General features: G+C 40.3%; 1 protein-coding gene across 7 annotated transcripts in view; it reads left to right on the top strand.

Moving 5' to 3' along the window:
* Positions 1-26151, top strand: part of SEPTIN5 (septin 5) — a 62028-nt gene that overhangs the window by 12762 nt on the left and 23115 nt on the right. For 3 of the 7 annotated variants that reach the window (XM_063454452.1, XM_063454450.1, XM_063454456.1), the window contains 5 exons: positions 3755-3829; positions 19751-19847; positions 20002-20088; positions 23237-23360; positions 23437-23571. In XM_063454452.1, coding sequence (XP_063310522.1) covers positions 3755-3829; positions 19751-19847; positions 20002-20088; positions 23237-23360; positions 23437-23571 — 518 coding nt within the window. Of the gene's footprint in view, positions 1-3754; positions 3830-13460; positions 13632-19750; positions 19848-20001; positions 20089-23236; positions 23361-23436; positions 23572-26151 lie in introns of those variants that run through there. The other 4 variants (XM_063454451.1, XM_063454453.1, XM_063454454.1 and 1 more) reach the window with 4 other exon arrangements.

Genomic DNA, 26151 nt, shown 5'->3' with positions numbered 1-26151 from the left:
GGCGGGCGGCGGATCGGTGAGCGTGTCTCCAGGCTTGATTCCGAGATCACCCCGGTCAGTAGAGCTAGTAGTGCGATATAATGCAGAGGTTGTGAGGAGCAATTTCCTTTCTCTGCTGTCAAAGAGAAGCATTTGATTGGACTGTTCTCACATTTGATCTGAGACGGGAAGAAGAGGGAGTGTGGATGGATATAAAGAATAACTGTCAATGCAGGGAAGGGACTTACAAGCTTCCCCTTGCAAGGGTGCAGTGTGCTGTCATGACAGATGTAATTTTTGCACAGAATTAAAATTAGGCAGCCTGGAACAGAGTTGTGTACTGCTTACGTCACAAGTGCTGGGGGTGTAACTAGCCCCGGCACAAAGGTGCAAATATTTCTGTATGTACAGCGTTTCAATCAGAAAACTGCACATACAGATTGCTACCAGCATGACCACTTCCATAGACAGAAGTGGTCCGGAATGTTGGAGTAACCTTTTAAACAAGAAATCAGAAGCATACAACATCAAACCCTATCACTGCTCAAAAAATAAAATACAGCAAAAAAAAAAAAGAGAGCCCTCACTCGTATTTCACACAGCTCTTAATGTTTGAAAATGAGATAAGGTGTGACGGATCCCTGAAAAAGGGACAATTTTAGACATACTTTTTAGGTATTATGTATTTACATTTATCTGTATGAATGGAATCAATACTACAGAACACAAGTTTGGAGCGTCAAAGCCAATATTCTGTAGCTAAGCTGGAAAAAGCTATATCCACTGGCTCGTTCACTCAAATGAGAACAACTTTCACTTGATTAAATAAAATAAACACATCATTTTTTCTATGTGAAACGAACCTGAAATAATTATTTTGTGGCAAAATAAATTCATCATCACTATTAATACGAAGAGTTAACACTAGTTCGTCGTTCATCATATGAAACCTTAAAAACTATTTTTAGATCCCTCATTTGAGCACAAAACTGAATGAATAAATAAAAAATAAAGATGATGGGGGTGCTTGTTTCCACTATGTAGGTTTCCTGTCTGCATCTCTTACCCTCCTCTGATAATAATGTTGTTGTTCATTTGCAGTGCACTGTGGTCCTCCAGCCAGGTTTTCACCCCAGAGATAGCTACATGAATGGCTGCCTTTTCTCATAGGTCTCCACATGCATTAGCACGTCCCCAGCACCTGGCCTGAGCTCTGAGGGCGCATTGTGTCTGGCTTCTGTGTGCCGCTGCTTGCAGCTGCGCTCTGTCACATGCAGTGCCTGTCACCCCAAGCCCTCTATGGACCAAGAGATTTACTTTGTGAGCCATTTGGAATCATCCTCAAATACTTCCTTTATTTGGGTGTAAAGCCCTCCATTTACTCTATTACTTGCTTTTTAAAAAATATTTTAGGTTAAACAATGTATTCAGGAAGAAGGCAAGCTTCCCAGATCTACTTTTTTTTTTTTTTTTAGCAAGTCCAAAGTAAATTATAGAGGGATTTGGGATTTTATACTCCTTGTTTACATAGTCACAACACAAGCTCAGACGCACTGCTTCCTGTTAAAAGCTAAGTTATTTTATAAATATAGCATTGGACTATTAGAGTGTTTAGCAGCACGGATGCTAGAACAAATTGCTGCTCACCCCCTCACACTCAAAGGGTTAATTTCCACTGTTATATGTAACAGCAATTGCCACAAGCACAAGTAGAGAGGTAACTGCAAGGAAGTTAAGGTGAAAATGTGCCCGAATGTTGTAGGTTCAATTTGTCTGCTCACTGATTAGTGGAGCATTAGATATGTGTATCAGGTGTGACATCATATGACATCATAAAGCAGCTTTCACAAGCTTTAGTCATATCATGGCACAAGAGTCGTTAACACACCCTTGGGTGTATTTCCAATGGGAGTAAGCTATTCTTGCAAATAAAGTAATTTAATGTTCCATCTTGCACTGCACAAGCAGACTGCTGCCAGACGCCAGTTCTATAGGATGGCTTCCATTGTGGGGTCTCCCATATGCTTAATTTGTACAGATGCTAATTCACTGCTGCTTTTACCATATTGGATTAACGTGGTGATGTTAACGATTTTTACCATGGGATTTGCTGTCTAATGCGGTACATTATCAGATGCCCCTTTTTAGATCTTTGTTGGGTTATATTTTTAGAATTTCATTGTATGTCACCTTCTAGGGTTTTCACATGTTGTCTAAAACAAACAGTGTAACAAGTTAAAAAAAGTTCAAACCTAGCGCTAACTGTGGGAAAGAAAGGTGCTGCTACCAAGTGTTGAGTCAGTCCACACAACACAGAATAGCGTGTAATCCCAAATAAACAAAGAAATCTGTGAAAGCACACAATAAATGATTTGATAAAATATTACCATACAAATGACCCATGAAACAACCTAAAATCAAGCATAAAATAAGTCAATGTGTACTATATCACAGGAACTTCTTTATCTTCTTTATCTCTGTATATTGCCTGACACTGGGCAGAGCTACTGCCATCTAGAAATGTCAATTCCTTCAGTTATTATCAGTGACGGCTGCAGCAAATTGGCTGTCTATGGGGGATCCTGCGGTCTGGCCCCAGCTATAATCAATGATGTCCGCTTCAGGCGCTGAAGTGCCAGCGGCTGAAGAGGACCTGCAGGAGGAAGATGGTGGCGCCCGCAAGGGATTTGTTCAGTTAAGTAGAACTCACCTTTACCTACCGGACCACCGGTGGAGACGTCACCATGGAGACGTCCCTCGAAAGTGACCGCGCCGCTTTAAAATAATATAGCTCTGTATAATGTATTGTCCAAAACCCCCCAATAAAAAAACAAAAACATCTAATCACCGAATCCAACATATAAACTCTGTTAAAGTGTCTACATCAGGGCAATGAATGTCTATATCAGTGTTTCCCAACCCAGTCCTCAAGGCACACCTACCAGTCCAGGATTTAGGGGTGACCCAGTTGTGTCTAAGGTGTTTTTTCTTTTTTTTCTAAAAACACCTTAGACAAAACTGGGTAATCCTTAAATCCTGGACTGGTAGGTGTGCCTTGAGGACTGGGTTGGGAAACACGGGTCTATATGATATATTTATTTGACAAAGAAATGACATATTTTAACTATGGAAATTCAGGAAAATCTGTTATTTTCTAAATTCTTTTTCACAGTGCAAATTTTATTTGTTGTTATTGTCCTCTCTATTATTGACCTTATTTTGGACCCTTTAGATTCAGGCTGATTTTGGGTGTTCTGCTATTACCACTTGTGTCCCAAGTGGTGTTGTGTCAGATGTTTTATTGACATTTGGCTGCCTGCCTATACAACCACCAGATTTATGGAGGTGCCTTTAACGCTCTTACTCAAGGGTGTGCCCAAATGCCTGAGGTTAGGGTGGCATCTGCAGCTCCCCCAACAACAATACTTTCCAGGCTAATTCCCATGCATCTTCGAAAGCCAAGTGAAACCACTGTAAGGTGCATTGTTTGATGTAATGTTTAGTAACGTGAATTTCTGACACTGTGATCCAGTTCATGTTCCCAGGCTCTCTATCTCAAAATAAGACCGTGTCCTCTCATTTGATGCTGTATTGTGCTGCAATGTACATGATTCACAATATAGCGCTAACTTCTGCTCCTAATGAACTGTGAAAGTGTTCATTAACAAAATGCACAATACAGGATTTTCCTAATTTGAACAGTACCAGCATGTGAAGGATGGCTCCTTATTTTCCCTGCTTTCAATTTAGCCCCTCTACCTTTGATCTCTTACAGACAGCGGGGTATGATGGTATCAGAAGTGGTTTGACATTGGGCACCCATGAGGGGCGTCCCCAGTCCCTCTCTATGGTAAGATGACCTTTACCCCCTGTCCCTGTCGCCCTAGGTCAGTGTAATTTCCCAGGCAGTTTTCTTACTGTCTGCAAACTATATCCTTTCCTGCCTTCCTGAACTTGTTCCTTTCCTTTTAGTGTGTAATGCTGCATTGTGACTAGCTTTAGTAAACTCACTGCCTTTCCCTTTTCTCTGCATGAAGTGCACAGCCCCCCCCCCCCCTTTCCCGTGTTTCCTATAACAGGACACCCTCCTTTAAGTGGGGGAGATGCACCAAGAAATTTCAAGCTGGAGAGATTTTACTTTAATATGACAATGTACCCCCCAGTAACAACACTAAATGTGGGTTTTCACAATTCTCCCGCAATTCTAACCAGCACTAACAAAACCGTTGTTATTCTAGGTTTGGAAAACATCACTCAGCAGGCTTCTTTTACAGTGACGGATGCTTTGTTTGATTATCACTTATATCACTGACATATTCCGCAGCACTTTGCAATTCCACAGGAGTATATATAACATCAAGTAATTGGCAGACAAAACAATGTTGTCAGATAGCAGCAAGCTGTGGATTAAATGGGAAGCATTTGCTATATGTCATTGTAGTGGTTATGGAGCTATTAGGCTACAAGACCCTATCTCAGTCAAACTGGTTTAACACAGTTTGAACAAAACCAATGGTCACTTCTGTGTTAGCAATATCACTTTTATCCAGTGGACACTCTCAGCCAATCACTGCCATCCAAACATAGATAAAATTGATATTACTTACAGTTATTGAGATTACATCATTAGCAGTTCCAATAAGTGGGAGCCTGGACACTGGGGTCTCGGGGATCCAATGTTTTGGCTGAGCTTCTCAAAAATGGTTTAAACAAGAGCTGAAGGAGAGCAAAGCCTTTTATCACCATAACCTTGACCGGATTCCCCAAAATGCCACCAAGACCATGGCCTCAGGGTGGCAGGCATTAGAGGGCCCAGTCTATTCTGGTGAGGGAGAAGTTAATAGCATATTAAACTATGGATGTTCTGCATCAGGTCGCGGGGGGAGCAACTTCCTCTCACTAGAGAAGGCATCTGCCTACTAGTGCTGGAGCCACTGCAAGTGCCTGGTATTCAGATTCAAATTGGCAGACCTCATGGGCAACAGAGGAGCTGCTAGCATCAGTCTGTGTTTTTTTTTTCTTTACTAATCCCAGGAGCCAGGAAGCAACATCTCCCTAGTGTCACTACATAGGACACTAGGCCGTGCGTTTAGACTGGCAGAAAGAAGATTTCGTCTAAGGCAAAGGAAAGGTTTATTTACTGTAAGAACAATCAGGATGTGGAATTCTCTGAAGAAAACGGTACATGCAGTGATAACACCACAAATAAATCAGTAAATGAATAAAAAAGAAGAGTAGCAGCTACACACCCACTCTAGCGACTTGATGAGTTATATACTCAGAAATGGAAAATAGGGTGTGTGCGCTTAAGATTATAAAACTAGATAAATAGTATAAAAATTGTCAAAAATAATTTATTAATTAAGTAAAAAATAAATCAGCAAAGGACTAATTCCGATCACCACTGTTATACCTTAACCGGACAATTAAATACAAAAATCTCATAAAACAGAATAACAAAAAAATAAATAAATAAAAAAAGGCAAAAAATGTATCCACAAACTAACTGCACTGAATGGCCAAAAAGATGGAATAACCTCAATATAAAGAATATATATATAGAGGTCTGATCACTAAATGAAGGTAGGGTGGATACAAATAATATACCAATAAACACAATAATAATAATAAATAGGAAAAAAAATAAATAATATATATCTGTCCTCGGTGTGGGCCCCCACCTGAGGTAGATATAACCAGAAGATGAATAAATGAGATATATAAAAATAAAAGACAAGTGACAAGAAACAATAATACTGAGTGAAATAATATAAAATGAAAAAAACCAGTAATTGTCCAGAAGTCCTCCCTGGGTGGGCAGAATAAAGGTGATGTTGGGCGGATCAAAGAGCAACCAGATGAACCCTCGTTATGGGAACTCCAACTCTCTCACACTGCGGTCGGGATCTTCAAAAAAGACCACAGTGGAGGTGAAGCCGTGAAGATGGACAAAGTAGGTGCAGAGTGGTACAGCAACCGCCCAGACAGCAACCAGCAGATAGAAACCGCGGTGGAATTCTCTGCCTGAAGAAGTGATTTCTATCAGAGTCCATACAGATGTTCAAACAGCTACTAGATGCATACTTGCAAAATCAGAATATTCAAGGATATAATCTTTCAATGTAGGGTAATAACTGCTTGATCCAAGGATATTTTTTTTTCCTAGCTTGTTGCAAAATTGTGCTTCAACCTGGTTTTTTTTTGCCTTCTTTTGGATCAACAGCAAAAAAACAAATGTGAGGAAGGCTGAACTTGATGGACGCAAGTCTCTTTGTAACTATGTAACTACAGAGCACAAACTAATCCCAGCAGCAAACCAATGAACACCAGGCATTTAAATACAAATCTAAATGTGTGTGGGTATCAATATGCCTGTATCCCCCTATACACCTGATCCTACAGCCCGCATCCCACTAAACACATATTATAGCTCCTATCCACATACAGCCACTATTCACATGCACACATATACTACAGTGCAAACAGCCTCTCCCTCACAAACACACACAACCCCACAACAGCCTCACTCCCAAACATGCAACTCTACAAGCAACCCCCCTCCACATGCACAACCTCACACACACTCAACTCCACAAGCAACATTCGCAGAAACATGTAACATCAGAAGTAGCCTACCCTGACACAGGCACGTGAAGCAGCCACACCCCACACACATGCAAACCATACAAGTAGCGTCCTCACTAACATGCAACACAACAAAAAAGCCTCACCCCACAAGCACCCTCCACACAAACAAACACATTCACCATCCAGTCATACCCCAAACCAGTCATATTTACCTGTCCAGTCACATACACCATACTGTTTGCATATAGGTACACTGAACATAATTATAAATGCAACACTTTTGTTTTTGCCCCCATTTTTCATGAATTGAACTCAAAGAGTTTTGTATGTACACAAAAGGCCTATTTCTCTCAAATATTGTTCACAAATCTGTCTAAATCTGTGTTAGAGGGCACTTCTCCTTTGCCAAGATAATCCATCCACCTCACAGGTGTGGCATATCAAGATGCTGATTAGACAGCATGATTATTGCACAGGTGTGCCTTAGGTTGGCCAAAATAAAAGGCCACTCTAAAATGTGCAGTTTTATAACACAGCACAATGCCACAGATGTCGCAAGTTTTGAGGGCATGCTGACTGCAGGAATGTCCACCAGAGCTGTTGCCCGTGAATTGAATGTTCATTTCTCTACCATAAGCCGTCTCCAAAGGCGTTTCAGAGAATTTGGCAGTACATCCAACCATCCTCACAACCGCAGACCACGTGTAACCACACCAGCCGAGGACCCCCACATCCAGAATCTTCACCTCCAAGATCATCTGAGACCAGCCACCCGGACAGCTGCTGCAAAAATTGGTTTGCATAACCAAAGAATTTCTGTACAAACTGTCAGAAACCGTCTCAGGGAAACTAAACTGCATGCTCGTCGTCTTCACCGGGGTCTCGACCTGACTGCAGTTCGTCGTCGTAACTGACTTGAGTGGGCAAATGCTCACATTTGATGGCATCTGGCAATTTAGAGAGGTGTTCTCTTCATGGATGAATCCTGGTTTTCACTGAACAGGGCAGATAGCATGTATGGCGTCGTGTGGGTAAGCGGTTTGCTCATGTCAACGTTGTGGGTCGAGTGGCCCATGGTGGCGGTGAGGTTATGGTATGGGCAGGCGTATGTTATGGACAACGAACACAGGTGCATTTTATTGATGGCATTTTGAATGCATAGAGATAACGTGATGAGATCCTGAGGCCAATTGCCATTCATCCACGACCATCACCTCATGTTGGAGCATGATAATGCAAGGATCTGTACACAATTCCTGGAAGCTGAAAACATCCCAGTTCTTGCATGGCCAGCATACTCACCGAACATGTCACCCACTGAGCATTTTTGGGATGCTCTGGATCGGCGTATATGACAGCGTGTTCCAGGTCCTGCCAATATCCAGCAACTTCGAACAGCCATTGAACAGGAGTGGACCAACATTCCACAGACCACAATCAACAACCTGATCAACTCTATGCGAAGGAGATGTGTTGCACTGCGTGAGGCAAATGGTGGTCACACCAGATACTGACTGGTTTGTGGACCCCTCCCCCCCGGAACCCTCCAATACAGTAAAACTGCACATTTTAGAGTGGCCTTTTATTTTGGCCAGCCTAAGGCACACCTGTGCAATAATCATGCTGTCTAATCAGCATCTTGATATGCCACACCTGTGAGGTGGATGGATTATCTCAGCAAAGAGGAAGTGCTCACTAACACAGATTTAGACAGATTTGTGAACAATATTTGAGAGAAACAGGCCTTTTGTGTACATAGAAAAAGTCTTAGATCTTTGAGTTCAGCTCATGAAAAATGGGGGCAAAAACAAAAGTGTTGTGTTTATAATTTTGTTCAGTGTATACGTATATGAAGATGGCCTATGCATTTAGGAAACTAGCCTTGGAAGAAACATGGAGGGTAAAGCTGACTGCGACCATAACCATTGCATTAGTATTTTGTGCACCTTTAACGCTTTGGTAAGAGCAGAAAGTGACAACGCCTCCTCTATAAGTCAAGTAAATTAACTAATATGCTGCTTTCAATATCTGCATAACAAAACAAATATAAAAGTGTTTCAGACACACTAACACTGTTATGTAAGTTTAAAAGATTGTGTCCATAACTCTCCTAGAATACCATGCAAAATATGCAAATTGATATAGACCCATATTTTCATTTTTCAGAATTCCAGCCCACATTTATGTGAACTCCTTGGACAATGCTCTGTTGTGCTATTCAAAACCCCTTTAGAACATGTATTGAATATAATGGAATAATAACAGGACAAATCTGCATTCCTGGAGTGATGGGACCATTCATACCATGCTTTAGTGCATCTCCCCTTTCACACCTTGCTTGCTTTATCTTCTTTTAACCTATGTTCTGTGAACTTTAATATGTTAATCTATTAAAACAAACTTATATATATATATATATCTGTCCTCCAATCAATGTTCACCAAACTGTGTTCCAAACAGGGTATGAGGGCCAGACCTGCTTTTAATTGGTTTAGTACATCTCTACAATGTAACCTTCTTCACATTCCTTTCTAATGTTTCCACAGTGTTCTTTGTGTTAAGCTATGGTACATGAATCAAGGTCTGTTAATGGCTTCGTTTATGCATTACCCTAACGATGACATTACTATATTATTATTATTGCCATTCATATAGCGCCAACAGATTCTGTAGCGCTTTACAATATTATGAGAGAGGGGATTTATCTATAAATAGGACAATTACAAGAAAACTTACAGGAACGATAGGTTGAAGAGGACCCTGCTCAAACAAACTTACAGTCTATAGGAGGCGGGGTGTAAAACACGATAGGACAGCAAATAGCAATCGAATAAGGGGGGAGTGAAGCAGAGCTGGAGGAGAGAGTAGAGTGCTGCCCTATAGGAGAGGGCAAGAGACAGGTATGTGAGGTAGAGGTTACTCTGGGAGGCCATAAGCTTTCCTATATAACAATCCCATTGCCATTGTTTAAAATAGATTGTGCTATGTACATTATCTACTTTCGTATGCATCTGCAATATTTACATATGCTCGTATATATAAACATTATTATATTATAGCAAGCACCTACAAGTATAGTCTGATGCAATAGGCTGGGAAACATATATACAAGAAACATAAATATTTATAGATTTATTCAACAAATCTTAACTAGTCTGGTGTGCTACTGAAAGGCTAGATGCTATAAATTCGCTGTATTAAGCAAAAAGCATTGTTAGTGGAGTTGGTGGGCTTTAAAAGTGTTCAGGGTAAGCAAGCATATCCCTAAAATAGATGCTATAGACTTTGTAATGATGACACTATCAGGCATACTTGGAAAGGCATTCTCTGTAGTTACAATAGTGCAATACACAGACCTTTGCTGCCCTCTGGTGTCCATTAAGGGGTTAATTCACAAAGGGAAATTGTTCAGAATAGAGAATGAATTACATATTTCAGGTCAAACAGGTTTATTTAATACAGTGAGAATTGTCATGAATACAGAGTGAATTTCAAGTTTAAGGCCATGTTAGCTGATTTGGACAATTTTGACAAACCAGATATGCTTCCAGTTTGACTACTTGTTTGCAACATTTAAACTTTTTTGAAATTTGAGTATAATTCAAGGAACACTTTAGGGTTAGGAATACAAACTTGTATTCCTGACCCTATTGTGTAAAAAATACCATTTAGATCTCTGCCCCCTTGCCCTTCTAGAACAGAGTAAAATTTTACTTTTAATCCAACGTGTCTGCCCATCCTCCCCTACTCTGCTGAGATCATCAGAATGAATAATCTCAGCAAATCCAATGCTTTCCCATATTAAAGCATTGGGAGGCTAATGCGCATCTCTATGCATTAGTGCATCAATGCATCTCTAGAAATGCATCTTTATGGGGAGCATTCAGCACATCCATGCAGATGCTGAACATTTGTGCTGCACGTTGTGCAGCACTGACCCAGGAAACACCTCAAGTGGTCGTATGAGTAACTGCCACTGGAGGTGTCCCTATGCTGTAATGTAAACACTGTCCTTTCTCTGAAAAAGCAGTGTTTACATGGGAATGTCTGCAGGGACATTAAGCTGTAGTTGTTCTGGTGATAATAGTGTCCCTTTAAGCTGAGTTGGAGACTTTTTTTCCAGCTTGGTTGTTTGCCTATAATTTACTATTCCATATGGTTTCCCATAATTTACAAATCAATGAATAAAACCAGCATATATACCACTATGGACGTTTCTATCCTTCTTAAACTGTAAACATTTTTACATTATTGTCAAACTCAAAACAGAGTGCTTCCCTGTCATTCTTTTAAAGTTCATTTTTACTTAGATACAAGGTTGTGTAGAACTCAGGGGAGGGGGATGAACGAGCACATTATAGTTTATGTGGGAGGAAGTCCATATTAATGGGTATTTATGTGAGACATTGTAATGTTAGTATAAGGACAGTTTACGATGACACATTGTTTAAAATTACACTCCAGTCTCCTGGACATATATTTAAAACGTATGGCCAGATATTGTTTTCTGGTTGGAAGGGGCATTCTGCACAACCACTGCAGTCCGTTATACTGGTTATGATTCTAAGTGTATATGGATGCCATCTCCTGTTGTTTTTTTTTCATTCCTATGTAGGGATCCTGGGTGAGCCTAAACCTGTACTTGCCTATTATAGTTGTGTACTAAAGCAGCATTGATTTTGGATATTTAATTGTGTTTTTTCCTGTCGTAAGTGGCAGTACTGCAAACAATTGGGTAGTCACTTCCTTAAGTGAAGCTCTGCAAATGAAAATAATTAAATTAATTCCCTCCTCCCTGCCTATAAAAGGGCACACCTCCAAGATATCCCTAGTTCTTCTTGTCCCCTGGGACGGACAAGTAGCTCAATTCAAGGCTGGTGAGGCTCACAGGATGACGCCTGGGGGAACAGGACCTGAAAGCTCCCCGTGAGGTTGAGCTGAGTGGCGCCCTTCCACATCATGTTATGGAGCATAAGTGGAAGGAAGATTTTATGCCGGCTAATGCTTGTAGGATGTCCCGGGCGGCCCTCCAAACCCGATGCAAGGGTGGACAAAATATTTATCACATTTCTTAATCTCCAATACCCATAACCCTTTGCTAGGATAAAGGGCACTACATCCTTAAAATGTATTTTCACAAGTTAGTTTAAATAATAGTGCAAATAGTTTAATATTATTATTTGTCTAAGCAAATCTATCTGGATTTGTCTCCTGAAGATCTGTTTATATTTTACTTGTGGTCATCTTTAAGGTGATGAGTTCCCAACATTGGGTGGTGTAAAAGTGGGACAATGGGTGGGTGATGGAAGCCCTAGGGAGTGTGAAGCATTGAGAATAGCTGATGGCACGATGAGTGGTAGGCATTGCCGAAAAAGGTGTAAGTATCAGCCTGTATGGATGCCATGCTGATTGTCAGTCGTGCTGGCCAGCCCCCTTTAGAATTGCATGCACAAGGCAATGTTGAAGTATGCTGGTTATGCAGAGAGGTTCTGAGTGAGTCAAATGTTGTTTCCTGGTTTTCCCAGGAGTTATATATAGTAAATCAAACCCAAAATGACAGGGCAAGGGCTGAAAACTGGGAGGTTGGCCGGTATGCAATAATTTCACAATCCTCCACATTCTCAAAATTAAAGATAACAACTAAAACTGAAGAGAACATGTGATAGCAGCAGCCAGTAAATTTTTGTGTTTTGCAGATTAGCTCCCAGCTTTCCATTCTGCAGGACATAGTTCCTTAATCTCTCAGATGATGGTTTGTGTCCCAAATGTCAAAAGCCAGCTGCAAATATTGTATTTAATTGCATTAAAAAAAGCTTCTGAACAAATTGATTTCAGACAGTTTTTTTTAAAATTCCATATGATGTTCCATAGAGTTTATGGAGCCACTTTAAGGTTCAAGAAAACATCCAAAAATCAGAAGGTCATGCGTTTTAACTTTTTTATTTTTTGGAAATATGCCTCTTTTCCCTTCTACTCTATTGCTTATTAATCATAGAAAGGATCTATCAAAGTATCCCCATTTTTCTTAACATACATCGAACCCATACATGGAAAATATATGCCACAGAATAGGGGTGCCCAAAGATAAGTCTCTATATGTTGTAGAACTACAACTCCCATGATGCTCTGCATGCCTTTAGAAAGCTTTCGAATGACAAAGCATCATGGAAGCTGTAGTTTTAAAACATCTGGGGATCTACCTTTTGGGCACCCCTTCCATAGGAGCTTCATGCATCAGAAAATATGGTATAGCTACATAATAAGTAAATGCCATGTCCATGTACATGTTTCTAAACCCATTACATTAAAAGGAGTCAAAATAACAACAGCAGCAGTGTACTCAGTAGTAGAATGTTTCAATGAGATGAGAGAGCTTCACATTCTAATGTTGATGAATGATGAAACGTGTGCTCTGATTTATTTTTATTTATAAATTAAAATAAAATGCTTTATTAGTGTCTAAATGTATGGGGATGGTGTGAACTGTAGTTGCACAATTATCTTTACTTTGCTTCAGGAAAATGTCTGAGGATTATGGGAACTGTAGTAGCACAATGATCTCTACTTTGTTTATTGAAAATCTTTCCAGTTCAAACAGCCTTCAATAAACATGATCTGATCTGTTAGTGCAGCTATCCTATTATATTGCAGCTCAATCTGCTGGCAGCATAGTTAACTGTTTCAGTGCTGATTATGGCTGCACACTAAGGGGTTAATGACTTCCTTCCTTCTTCTTTCTATCACTCTGATTAACGCAGTCTATAAACTTCAAGTTCTTTCCAATGGAAAGCTACAGGAAATTCCAGAGTAGTGGCTGGGAAGGGCAACGAAACATGCTCATATGCACACACACCCACCCACACACACACACACACACATACAGACAGACAGACATATGGATGTAGTCAACTGTGGGAGGGGAGGGATGTGTGTGTGTTTGGTGACTACTGTGAGAACAGCCGCTGCTTGTGGGTATGGATGCCATCATAATTCAGGAACTTTTGGCTGAGAGACTGTTAACTCCCAGAACTCTGACCCAGAGAAAGTACCCAATGAAACTCAAGGTAATCTGCAGGAAAATAGGTGCAAAATAGTAATATGGGAAACAGGAAGGGGGACCGAGAAATGTTACTGTAGACACACAAAGCATTTATATATTAATGGTTGTACATAGTGAATTACTGACTCTGGTATGGTGGTATGTTGCTGATCTACTAATTGCAGTTGTGTCTGTGCCATGCAAGTCTCTGCACAGAAAAACAGATTAACATGGCACTTGTGGCACACTGGAGAGTTAATAAATTACAGAAAGAGAGGGAGTGTTTACAAATGGAGGAAAGAGCCCGGAAAGAATAAATAGGAAGGGACGAGAGAAGGAGATGTTTCAGAATGAATGCGTGATCAGATTTTTGGCACTCTAGAAGCTTAGCATTTTTTGAAAATTCTGTTTTTATAGAATGACATTATTGCAAGAACTGACAAAGGGGAATTGCCGATGAAGAGTGAGGGGGGTGAGGGCTGGTACAGAATTGGGCAAAGCTACATAATTACTTGTATTTGTAAGTTTACTTCAACGTTACTGTTAAAGGTACAGATAGGATATGCATGTCATGTATGGGATCCTGTGTTGGTTGTCATTGTATATATACAGGCTCTGAATACCCACATAGAAATGCATCATAAAATATATTTCTTTAGTAGAATCTTAAAATGTATCAAATAGAAGAGGCAAAACAGTGGATGTTATAGAAGCCTTACAAACCAATACATTCCTAAATAGAGAGACAATCATTTGAAAAAAAAAAGTTCCAAAGTAAAATTTTAATAGCTTTAACAGAAAGAGTAGTTGATCGTAAAGCATCCCCTCGGCAGATGTGGAATGAGAAAACTGTTAAATATTTTTTCCCCAAAATATTCAGCATACACATTCACACACACGGTCCCTCCTAAAATACATCTTACTATAGATGGACAAGAAGCCAGACCACAGGGCCCACATTTTTCTTACCTGTGGATGTAATCGTTGCTTCTGTGTTATTTTTGACATAAACCTATAATCTACTTGGTGACTTTTGTTTTGAAGTTATTCAATAAAATTTGAATTGTCTGGAACTTAAAGAAAATTCTAAACGTTCTAGCTTAAATGTGAAATTCACTTTTAATTCCTCACAATTCACATTTTATGCACACAGGCTTCCATTGAATAAAATTCAATTCATAAAAAGATTGGCTATTTTCTAAATTCTATTTCTATCTAAAATAACATTTTAATGTAATTGTTGTTGAAAGTTACAAAAAATGGTTTGTATTTAAATTTATATGCTGTGTTAAAAATACTGATCTTTTAAGTCTTTAGAAACTGCCCTGTATAAGAAGTTTACATAAGAAATAAAATATATAAATTATTTAGCTTAACCCTTTGAGTGCTTGAATGCTGAATGTGCAGTGCCAAACATTAGTACTCCCTGCCCCCAACCATGAAAGGGTTACACATGTTAACTCAAGTACTTGTAATACAATACCCTTGTTCCCCACATTAGGCCATGGGAAGTATGTATGATGCTGAGTGTCTGTGACAAGATTTCTTTCTTGTAAAATGTATCCAATCTATTCATAATTTTATCAGCTGTGAGTGTTGCATAAAAGAATCATTTGTTTAACATTTTGCCTATGGAAAACCTTGAAAACATTGTCTCCAGTTTATTAGATTCACTGGATTAGATACAATGCAATCTAAGGTGACCATGGGTTGGGGGCCAATCACTATCATGGACATTTCTGAGTTATGGTTCATGGGGTTATAGGTTCAATACAGCAGGCTGGTTTATCATCTCCTCCTGGTATGTATCCCCAATTGGAGGTTTCTACATAGCCAGATGGTATGCCTCAATCTGTTTAATTATACATTTTATTAGTACAGTATATGGTAAGTTGTGGCTATTAATTCCAGTAACAGATGGCTGGTCTGGGTAGTTGCCTGGAATAAATAATCTGTAATTTCTAGTAAAAAAAAAAGCTTGACAACAACGTGGTACATGAAAACCACTTTGTGGCTTCTCACCATCACCAAACATTTGTCTGCCAGGATTGGTCTATAGAATCACATATGAGTCTCTGACCCAGTGTTTGTGTAGGATGTGAAGCAAACCCCTAAATGTTTAAGTCATTATGATGACCTTGTGATTAGATATGTCTTACAGAATATTCGAATATAAAATGCTGCACATGGCTTGTGTTGGTACTTGGCATCATCTGCTCAAAAGTAATTTTGTTTAAAGGGACAATATAGGCACCAAAACAACTTTAGCGTAATGAAGCGGTTTTGGTGTCTAGATCATATCCCTTCATCGCATCTTATTGCTCAATTCTCTGCAGATTAGGAGTTAAATTGTTTTGTTTACGAAGCCCTAGTCACACCTCCCTGCATGTAATGTGCACAGCCTTCCTACAAACTTTATGTAAAATGACATCCAATGATTTAACTTAATATATTGCAAAGTATGTTTAATCTAGAATTTACATAGAATTACATAGTTACATAGTTAGTCACAAAGTTACATAGGCTGAAAAGAGATATGCGTCCATCAATTAATAGCTAACTAGACCCTGCAGTATCCTCCTGTGTGTGATTACAGTTGAATGTACAGTGCAGGAGATACAACTTCTAAAGTAAGTTAACATATGTTTGAAAAGGAAACAATTATGTTCATGCAGACTGTGTCAGTCACAGCCAGGGTGGCTAAGGCTGCATAAAAAGAAACAAAAGGTATTTAACTCCTAAATGAGAGAGAATTGAACAGTGAGACTGCATGGGGCATGATTGATACACAAAACCATAAAAGCCTATAATATCCCTTTAATTAAAACAAACTAGAAGATATCTAACTAACCTGGGCTTCCTCCTTATATAGACAGCATTTCACATTACTGGACAGGTCAAACAATATCTTCCCTTTACAGTGCCAGATTGTATTCTGGTATCTCATTTGTAGACATCTCAGATATTTATTGGATGCTGACACCACATGGTTTCAACATATTTATTTTATTTTTTTCTCAGTAGCTGTATAAAATGTTCACAAAACTTTAACACAATTTCTGCATTGCCACTTCAACACTAGAATAAAAAAAAAAATTGTTTAAGTGGTAATTCACACTGTCTCACCATTTTGTATTTTTTCATTTTGGGTAGATATATTTGAGAAGAGGTACAATCAGATTTTGGCGCAACCTACTTTATAAAAATACTTTTTCATATTTCCTTTATGGCGTAAAAAGGGTTTGCTAGAACCTAGTGTTTGCTGCCTGATGGCATCTAGTTCTGTATTATTTCCCTTTGTCCTGTCTTATTTTTTTTTTTAATTCTTTATTTTTGTCATATTTTATAACGTTTTCATTGTCATTGGGGTGGGGGTACAGAAGGAAACAAGGGAATAAGATTATTATTATTACAAAGATCAAAAAGCTTAATTACCATGTGAATGACAGACATACATGAGATACTTATAGGATAAGGTCTTTCATTGGTTACATTATCAGATGTTTGTTAGTACGTTTGTACTACATATGTAACATTTGTTGCTGCTTTGATTCTAAGGGTTAGGGAAGGGTACAGAACTAGAAAGGGGAGGGGGTACGGTTGCCCTATTCGATTTTGCTGTAATTATCCCAAGTAAGTGGGGGTGTGGTAACAGGAGGGGAATTTCGGGGAGGGGTGGTGGTGTGTATTTCACCCCTGAGCATTTATGTTTTACATTCTGAATAGTTTTCCCGTATATTCGTCCGCTTGTCCCATCGTTGGGAAGGGTTTGGTCTCTCAACGGGGTGTTGAAAGCGAGAGAGTTAGTATGGCAGGGAGGGGGAGCAACAGTGATAGTGGGTGGACCTTGGCTGTCTTGGTGTATATCATCGTTATCCAGTGCACACCCGTGTGGCTTGGTGCGTCTCTGTGGTTTCTAGGGAGTCTTTGTTGTGTTCCGGGAGTAGTCATTCTATTATCTCCCTCCCTCCTCCCACTTCTCCCTCTGCGATTCCCAGAGAAGATGCGGTTGGTCGTCGAGATTTATGGTGTATAAAGTCTGTGTTGTTGTTTCATGGGGTCAGTGCTGGACCTGAGTCACAAGCGTCTTTTGTAGTTCGGGTTTGCGTGTGTTCGGGCTTGTGTGTCATGATATATTGGGGAATCTAAGTATCTGAGCCTGGTATCGGGGTGAGGTAATGGTGTCCTGGGTGGGGAGTAAGTCTCTGGAGAGTTCTCCCCGGTGGGGGATACTTTGGGTGCTTAGGTAGGGTGAGGTACGGCACGGGATCCCAGCCCGATGTTCCCGGTGGGGTTAGGTGGTGGGTATGCTCTATGGGGACCCTACAGTTAGCGGGCCATTTTAATCGTGTGTATTGGTGGGCCCATATTCCAGAGGTGGCGGGTCTTTTGTTGGGTATGTTAGCGCTACCATGGCAGTGTGGTGTCTCCCTCGATCCATGGGTCCCAGATTTTGTGGAAGCGTCGAGGTGTGTCATGGATCAAGGACGTAAGTTTGTCCATTTGTATGTGATCTAATATTTTTTTGGTGTTGATCGTTGGTGATGGGATTCGGGTGGTCGACCATAGTTCCGCTATTGCTCTCCTTGTTGCAAGGGCGATACGGGCACTAAGTTTGTTTTCTGCTCTGGTTAGGTTTTCCAAGGGCCTGGAGAGCAGCAGCGCCCATGGGTCTAGTGGGTACGGTTTGTGCAAGATTTTTGTCAATAGAGCAGTGACCTGCGTCCACAGGGGTTTGATCTTGGTGCAAGTCCACCAGCAGTGGAGGAACGTTCCTTGTTCGCCGCACATTTTCCAGCAAGTGTCGGGTGTTTTGTGTATAATTGCTAAGCGTTTGGGCGTAAGGTACCAGCGGAATAGCATCTTATATGCTTGTTCTGTGTGAGTTACACAGTAACTGTAGCGTCCCAGATGTCAGCCCAGTCAGTGTTGTCTCCCGGGGGTCCTAGGTCTTTCTCCCAGGCTGCTATGTACGGGAGTGTGATTTGAGTGGGGTGAGCTGCTATGGATGTGTACAGGTCTGAGATTTGTCCCCGTCTGGTCGGGCAGTGTGTGCATTCTTTTTCGAATCGGGAGGGCGTTGCTGTGCCTGCTTGTTGAATTATCGGGTTTGAGGCAAAGCTGCGTAGTTGAATGAATCTAAAGTGATCAAATGTCGTCAGCGTGTCCGCCTCTTTGATTTCCGAGAATTGTATCACCTTATTGTTTAGGTATAAGTGCTTAAGCCTGTCCATGTCTCTTTGGTCGAAGCTAGCGAAGTGCCTCGGGGTTAGTCCTGGTGGGAACAGTCTGTTCCTCCAGATCGGGGTCATTGGGGAGAGGAAAGAGGATTGGTCATATTTGGTCTGTAGTTTGTCCCATAGGTCCAGGGAGTGAGTGATGGAGGGGGCGGTTGGGGGGGGCAGGGGTCTGTATGGTTTAGGGACCCACATGTAGAGAGACGGGTGATCTCTTCCAAAAATTGTGTGTTCTATGTCTACCCACCGTTTGGTTTGCCCTTTGTCCTGTCTTATAAAGACTTATATGATAGTTTCTGGACAATCTACATATATTAGAACCAAAACAAAGCAGATCATCTGCAATTCTTCCATTGTCACTTCTAAATTGAGAAAATGTTCATTTTAGATTTCAGTTTGCCTGTGTGTAGAGCAGAGAAGGCATTTTGTGACTTGTTCTGATTCTTTGTAGAAGTGGTTGAAAATCTGTCCTTCTAGAAATGGTTAACTGGATTTGTTACACCCTGTCAAGCAAATGTAGTTCTACAGCCAAGAAAATCTTGGATACATTTCACATTTTATGTGTACCAAACAAAGTGCTTGTTAGTTTGTATAGTACCAGGCTTCCCCAAACTCTGGCCCTCCAGATGTTGCTGAACTACAACTCCCATGATTCTCAGCCTATCTATTTCATTCATAGAATCATGGGAGTTTTAGTTCAGCAACATCTGGAGGGCCGGAGTTTTGGGAAGTCTGGTACAGACAAAGAAAATAGACGTTGTACACATACAGCTGGTATGCCTGCTTCTCGGTCACAGTAGGACCAGGAGTAGTAGTAGTCCAGGTAGGAAGAGAAATTGAAGCATTTTATCATTTTTTTCTGTAGGTTCAAGTCTCTCTAATTTGCCATTTTCACTATCTCTCATAGGACCAAGAAAAGCAGTATGTTGGGTTTGCCACACTACCCAATCAAGTTCACCGAAAGTCTGTGAAGAAAGGGTTTGACTTTACACTCATGGTGGCCGGTGAGACAAATTGCCTAATATACTTAAATCAGCACTGCCGTGACAATGATTAGGAGCAATATATATATATATATAGACCAGTTGTATACTTGTGAAATCTATTAAGTCTTAGGTGTGTTACAACAGTAATTTAATGTTTTGTATGTCCATGCAGGAGAATCCGGCCTTGGAAAATCTACATTAGTGAACAGTCTATTTCTCACAGATCTTTACAAGGACAGGAAGTTGCTAAATGCAGAAGGTAAACAAACTCCCCCCTCTACAAATTATAGATAATTTAATCTGTTTGTTTATTTGTATTTATTTTATTTATGACCCAACTTTTTTCCCAAATATGTGTATGTGAACATTGTAAAGCAAGCATGTCAAACTCAAAGGCTGGCACGGGCCAAATAAACAAGGTTTAAGTTTATATGGTCCGCAAATAAAAGCCAAACTTAAATTTTCATAGAAACATAGGTTTGTTTTGAAAAGTACAGTATAAAAAAAAAAAAAAACCCAGCACCCCCTCTTCTAAACCCCAGCACCCTTCTCTACTAAACCCCAATCTCCCCCTCTATACCAAATCCGAGTCCCTCCCCTCTACTAAATTCCAGCATCCCCCTCTACTAAATCCCTGCACCCCCTCCACTAAACCCCGGCCCTTGTTTAAAAAAAAACCAAAAAAACAATATTAGCCAACAAGCAGAGTCTACTCACATTGCCGCTGCCACTATGCGACTCCTGAGTCCAGCCTCTGGTAAACCCCCAATGGCACCATCCACACCCTGTGCCAAAGCGGATCCTCCCGCTACTCCTTGAAACCCTGTGAAGGTGGAGCACGTTGACATCACGTCAGAATATGACGTGGCGTTGCGTGCCTCCGTGCACCTCTAGGTCCTCCACTGTCCAGCTGCGGCCATCGCAAAGCTGACCAACACCCACTCAAAGACAGACACACACTGACAGACAGACACACACTCACTGATACACTCACTGACAGACACACACACACTCACTCTCTGACAGACACACACTCACTCTCTGATAGACACACACACGCACTAATTGACTGACTGACATACACACACACACTGACAGACACACAGACAGACACTCACTGACAGACACACACTCACTCACTCACTGACAGACACACACACTGACCGACACACACACTCACTCTCTGACAGACACACACACTCACTCATTCACCGACTGACAGACACACATACTCACTGACAGACACACAGACACACTCACTGACAGACACACACACTCACTGACAGACACACACACTCTCTGACAGACACACACGCTCTCTGACAGACACACACTCACTCACTGACAGACACACTCACTGACTGACAGACACACTCACTGACTGACAGACACTCACTGACTCACAGACACACACACTGATACACACTCACTAACAGACACACACACACACACACACACACTCACTGACAGTCACAGACGGACAGACACACACACTCACTCACTGACACACACACACACGCATTCTCTGACAGACAGATAATCTCTCGGGAGATATCCCTCCTGCACCTCACTGCTTCCTCACGTGTGCAGTTTAGTGATGCTGGGCCAGAATAACGTCATATTCTGGCACCCGGCATCACTACAGACAGCGCGCGTGAGGAAGGAGTGAGGAGTAGGAAGACTGAGCTCCCTCGCTGACGCCTGCGGGCCGTGAGTTTGACATGCTTGTTGCAAAGTGTCTTGCGGCGAAGGGAGATTGGTTCAAAAATTGTTCAACTTTTATTACAATTTTTTCCTGAAAAGTGTTATTTTTCCTTCTATATTACAACAGACCTGTGGGCCTCCAGTTATGTCTTACTAAGCAATACTACTTTCTGAATGTTCACCATCCATGTACTTTGCCTCTTTTTGTACTCCAAAATAAAGGTGGCATATAAGAACAATGGCATATAAAATAAAATAATTTTCTGCTGCAAAAACTCCAAAATGTATATCTTACCTGACAAATTAATTTCCTTTCAGTTGTGATATAAAAGATAAAATCTGTCCCAGCAGGGGAGTTGTAAACACCCATAATGCAATGCTTCTGCACACTCCTCTCTCTCCAGCTCTAGAGCTGTTCTTGGTCCCCATTTGTTCTCTCTTTATACTGCCTCTCTTGGCAAACTTAATTCCTTTGGATTCCACTATCACCTGTATGTGGATGACACCCAGATATATCTCTCCTCCCCATATCTCTCCCCTGCTCCCCTTCAATGTGTCAATGCTTGCCTTTCTTCCATCTCTATTTGCCCTCCCACTTCCTGAAAAATCAATCTTTCTAAAACTGAGCTGCTTACTTTTAATCTTCATAATACTGTTCCCCCTCTTTCGCTTTCCCTACAAGTTAATGTTACCTGCATTGGCCCATCCTTGCAAGCTTGCTGTCCTGGTGTTATCTTTGATTCTGACCTCACCTTTACAACTCATTTCCAGTCTGTTGCCCAATCCTTCTGATTCCACCTTAAAAACATTGCCCGCGTCCGCCCCCTTCTACTGCTAAGGAGCTTGTTCATGCTCTAATAATTTTTTGCATGGATTATTGTAATTCTCTCCTAATTGTTCTCCCCAGAAACCATACAGCCTTGCTACAGTTTGTAATGGAAGCTGCTGCCATGTCGCTCCTTTTACACTTCGCCCCTCTGTCAATCCTTACAAAGGCTTCATTTTCCCTACAATAGTCAATTCAAAATACTAACCCTTACCTTTAAAGTTATAAACAACTGTACATTTCATCACTAATTTGAAGATACGCCCCTCCCCAGTTTCTCTGCTCTGCCGGTGTCCTCCTCCTGTCCCCTGCTCACACCCTTACAGCCAACTCATGCTTGCAAGACACTTTGCTAGCAGCCTCTTTCCTTTGGAAGAGCTTCCTATCCCCCAGTCTAGTCTTCAATCCTTTCAGGGGTCCCTCAAAACCTACCTCTTCAGAAAAGCTTATGGCCGACCAGAGTATACCTCATTTATATTGTCCGGAACATAATTAGTGACTGATAACTAATGGTTGCAGTAAGAATGTTGCACGCAGTTGATGTTACACTTTCAGTGATGCAGTGATATGAAAGGATTCTTGATATTCTGTAACTTCAAAATTATTCGAGTGAGATTTGTAGATTGAGGATTATGGCTGCTGTGAAGCCTGGGGTCTGCTTTCACGTGTAATTTGTAAATAATCTGGATTATAAAAAAACATTATAAATAGTTTTTTAAGGGTTTCTCATTCATTATTGGGCATTGATAACGAATTGCTGCATGTGACACTTGCCATATGTTCAGTTGCTCACCAGGTGACATCACTGTATAAATTGAAGTTGACGTCTATAACAGCAGCCTGTGGCCTAACAATGTGTTGATCTGTTCCTTTGTAGAGCGTATTAGTCAAACAGTAGAGATTTTAAAGCACACTGTGGATATAGAGGAGAAAGGAGTGAAACTGAAACTAACTATAGTGGACACACCAGGCTTTGGCGATGCTGTCAATAATAACGAATGGTAAGTGGATTGTGAGTGCACTATTACAGTGTGTGTCTTGTAACCCGGTTATTCATTACTTTTCCTTTGACAACAGTTGGAAGGCCATCACAGACTACATAGACCAGCAATTCGAGCAATATTTTCGGGATGAGAGTGGACTGAATCGGAAAAACATTCAAGATAACAGAGTTCATTGCTGTTTGTACTTCATCTCACCCTTTGGACATGGGTAAGATAATGGGGAAAAATTGCTGTACAAGGTGTGCTGTGTTTCACTTGCCTCTCTGCTTTGTCGGACTATTCATTCTAGTGCCTTTTTTTTTTTTAGTGTAACGATGATCTTCTGAAGTGGCACTGTCATGTTTTTGATATCTTTCCGTTTTCCTTTGTTTATGTCGTATTGTATTGAAATGATTATATTCCTCCCTTCCTATTGCCACTTGCCTTTATTGATCATTATAATCTTTTCTGACTTGGGCTGGATGTCAATGTCAGGGTGCCTCTTGTTTTGTGTGTGAATGTTTGCAAACTTTATACAAGTGTTCTGTAAACCTTCCATCACTTCATACAAAACATGATTACAATTTACATGATTGCACTCTTTGCTAGGTTACCCATTAATTCAGTACTGATCTGGTTTATCTTATTATTCACTAGTGATCTCTCTCCTGTACTAGTTTGTTTCTTGAAGAAACTCTTCCCTTGAAGGTGTCATGTCTATTTTAGAAATTGTATTCTCTTTATTAATGGACATTTCTTCTAGGCCTCTGTGTGGATGTGTAAAATGTAATTTGTTGAGTTGTGTGATAGTATATGTACTGTGTCTGCTTTGTTGGTGAGTTCTATATACATTTATATCAAATGTCTGTCAGTTGGCGAGTTCAGTGACAGTGTATCTAATGTGTTAGTTATTGAATTGTTTGCAATATATGTACACTGTCAGTTTACAGGTGAATTCTACCCTTAATTAGTTCTGTACTGATACATGCCTGGTTACTTACTGATGTTTATAGTTTATGAAAGGTGCTTTATTTAATCATAGCTACGTTAGAAAAAATGGATACAAGGTGTATTAAACAACAAATATTTGGGACTGGCAGCTACATACATACACAAGCGTCTAAAATTGAGTGGTAGCTCAAAAAGTATAAAAAACTATGTGCGCTCAAGAATAAATATATGAGAAAATTACTATTGTATTTACTGTGATATAACACTTATACAATAAATATATTTATTTAAAAAATCAAAGGAAACATTGAATAAATAAAAAATCACAATGTGTGCACGGATCCACTGTAGTAAACAATGTACCAATCAACTTTCTCTATTAAATATGTAACACAATACAGAGTGCAATATAGATACTTAATATGTCACCTAACTCTATATTGAAGGTACAAAGTGTAAAATACAGTATCAAAACAGCTGCCAAAAAGAACAAATAATAACATAAAAAAGCAACCACAAAAAATATATCTATAAACAATAAAAAATGATAAGTAAATAGAAAGTATATAAAAAATAATAAATAAACAATAATAGAAAGTACCTGCCTCGGTGTGGGCCCCCCACCGAGGTGATAGAGGAAAAGACCCCAGAAAAAAGGAGGGGTTTTGAAGGGAATTCTATGCCGCCGGCATCCGACCCACTTCAAAAGGGGTCCGTCGAGGAACGATGATATGCACCGCGGTCGGGATCTTCGAAAAAGACCGCGGTGAACGTTGTGGCAGACCACTCACACAGACACCTGGTAAGTCACTCGCAATATGAAGATATATACCGCGGTCGGTATCTTCTCAAAAGACCGCGGTATAATTGAAATGGAGCAGCCTTGAATGTATAGCCGCCAGTCCTCAGCTTCCCAGTGTCCGGAGGTACAATACCCCTCGCTCACCTTAACCAAAATAACTAAGTGGTAAGAGACATAAAACTTGAAAGTAAAAAATAAATAATAAAGAAAACAAATGAACAATGAAAAACAAATAAAAAATAAATGGAACAATAAAAGGCAGCCGAAAAAGATCAAACGGGACCAGCCACACATGCAGTCACGTCTACGCGTTTCGTCCCGCCCACGGGACTTTCTCAAGACTGAATAGCTGCAAGAGAACTTGATTTAAATACCTCCACGATAGTGGAGTAATTAAACAGGTGAGGGAAGAAACACCCCTTGCACTCAAACAATTAATTCTAAATCAACTTAACATAATGACACAAAATACTAATAATGAATATGAATGAGAAGTGAAAATACACATTACTCAGACATAAATTGATGTTAAATGACAGTTAGGCTAGAAAATATATAAAAATAATAATATAATATATAATCATAGCTACGTTGCTACATAGAAGTCTAGCTTAAAAAAAGAGACTTAGGTTCTTCAAGTTCAACCTATAAAACACCACTTTTTGTTCTGTTGAAAAAAGACAAAAAAGCCAAGGCCAATAATGTCACAAAAGGGAAAACATTATTCAATATTGACTCCATAATGGCAATCATATTTCTCCTTGGATCGACAACCTGTTCACATACATGCTATTATTATTATTTATAAAGTGCTAACAAATTCTGTAGCGCTGTACAATAGGTGGACTAACAAACAAGTATTTGCCGCATAATACAAGAAAATGTTGAGATAGGCGCTCACTATCACTAAATATAGCAGCAATTCACCAACAAGAGGTTCCCTCACCATTGTGACATATAAAGCAGAATGACTCCCAAGATGGTCGGACGTGTGTGCTAACATCTCCTGCTACACAGAGCTTCTTGTATCTTTCTAAGTAACTGAAACTTACCTGA

The sequence above is a fragment of the Pelobates fuscus genome, chromosome 5 (genome assembly GCF_036172605.1).
Source record: "Pelobates fuscus isolate aPelFus1 chromosome 5, aPelFus1.pri, whole genome shotgun sequence".
NCBI classification, from domain to species: domain Eukaryota; kingdom Metazoa; phylum Chordata; class Amphibia; order Anura; family Pelobatidae; genus Pelobates; species Pelobates fuscus.
The sequence above is the reverse complement of the archived record's forward strand: the minus strand, read 5'-3'. Positions and strand labels throughout refer to the sequence as shown.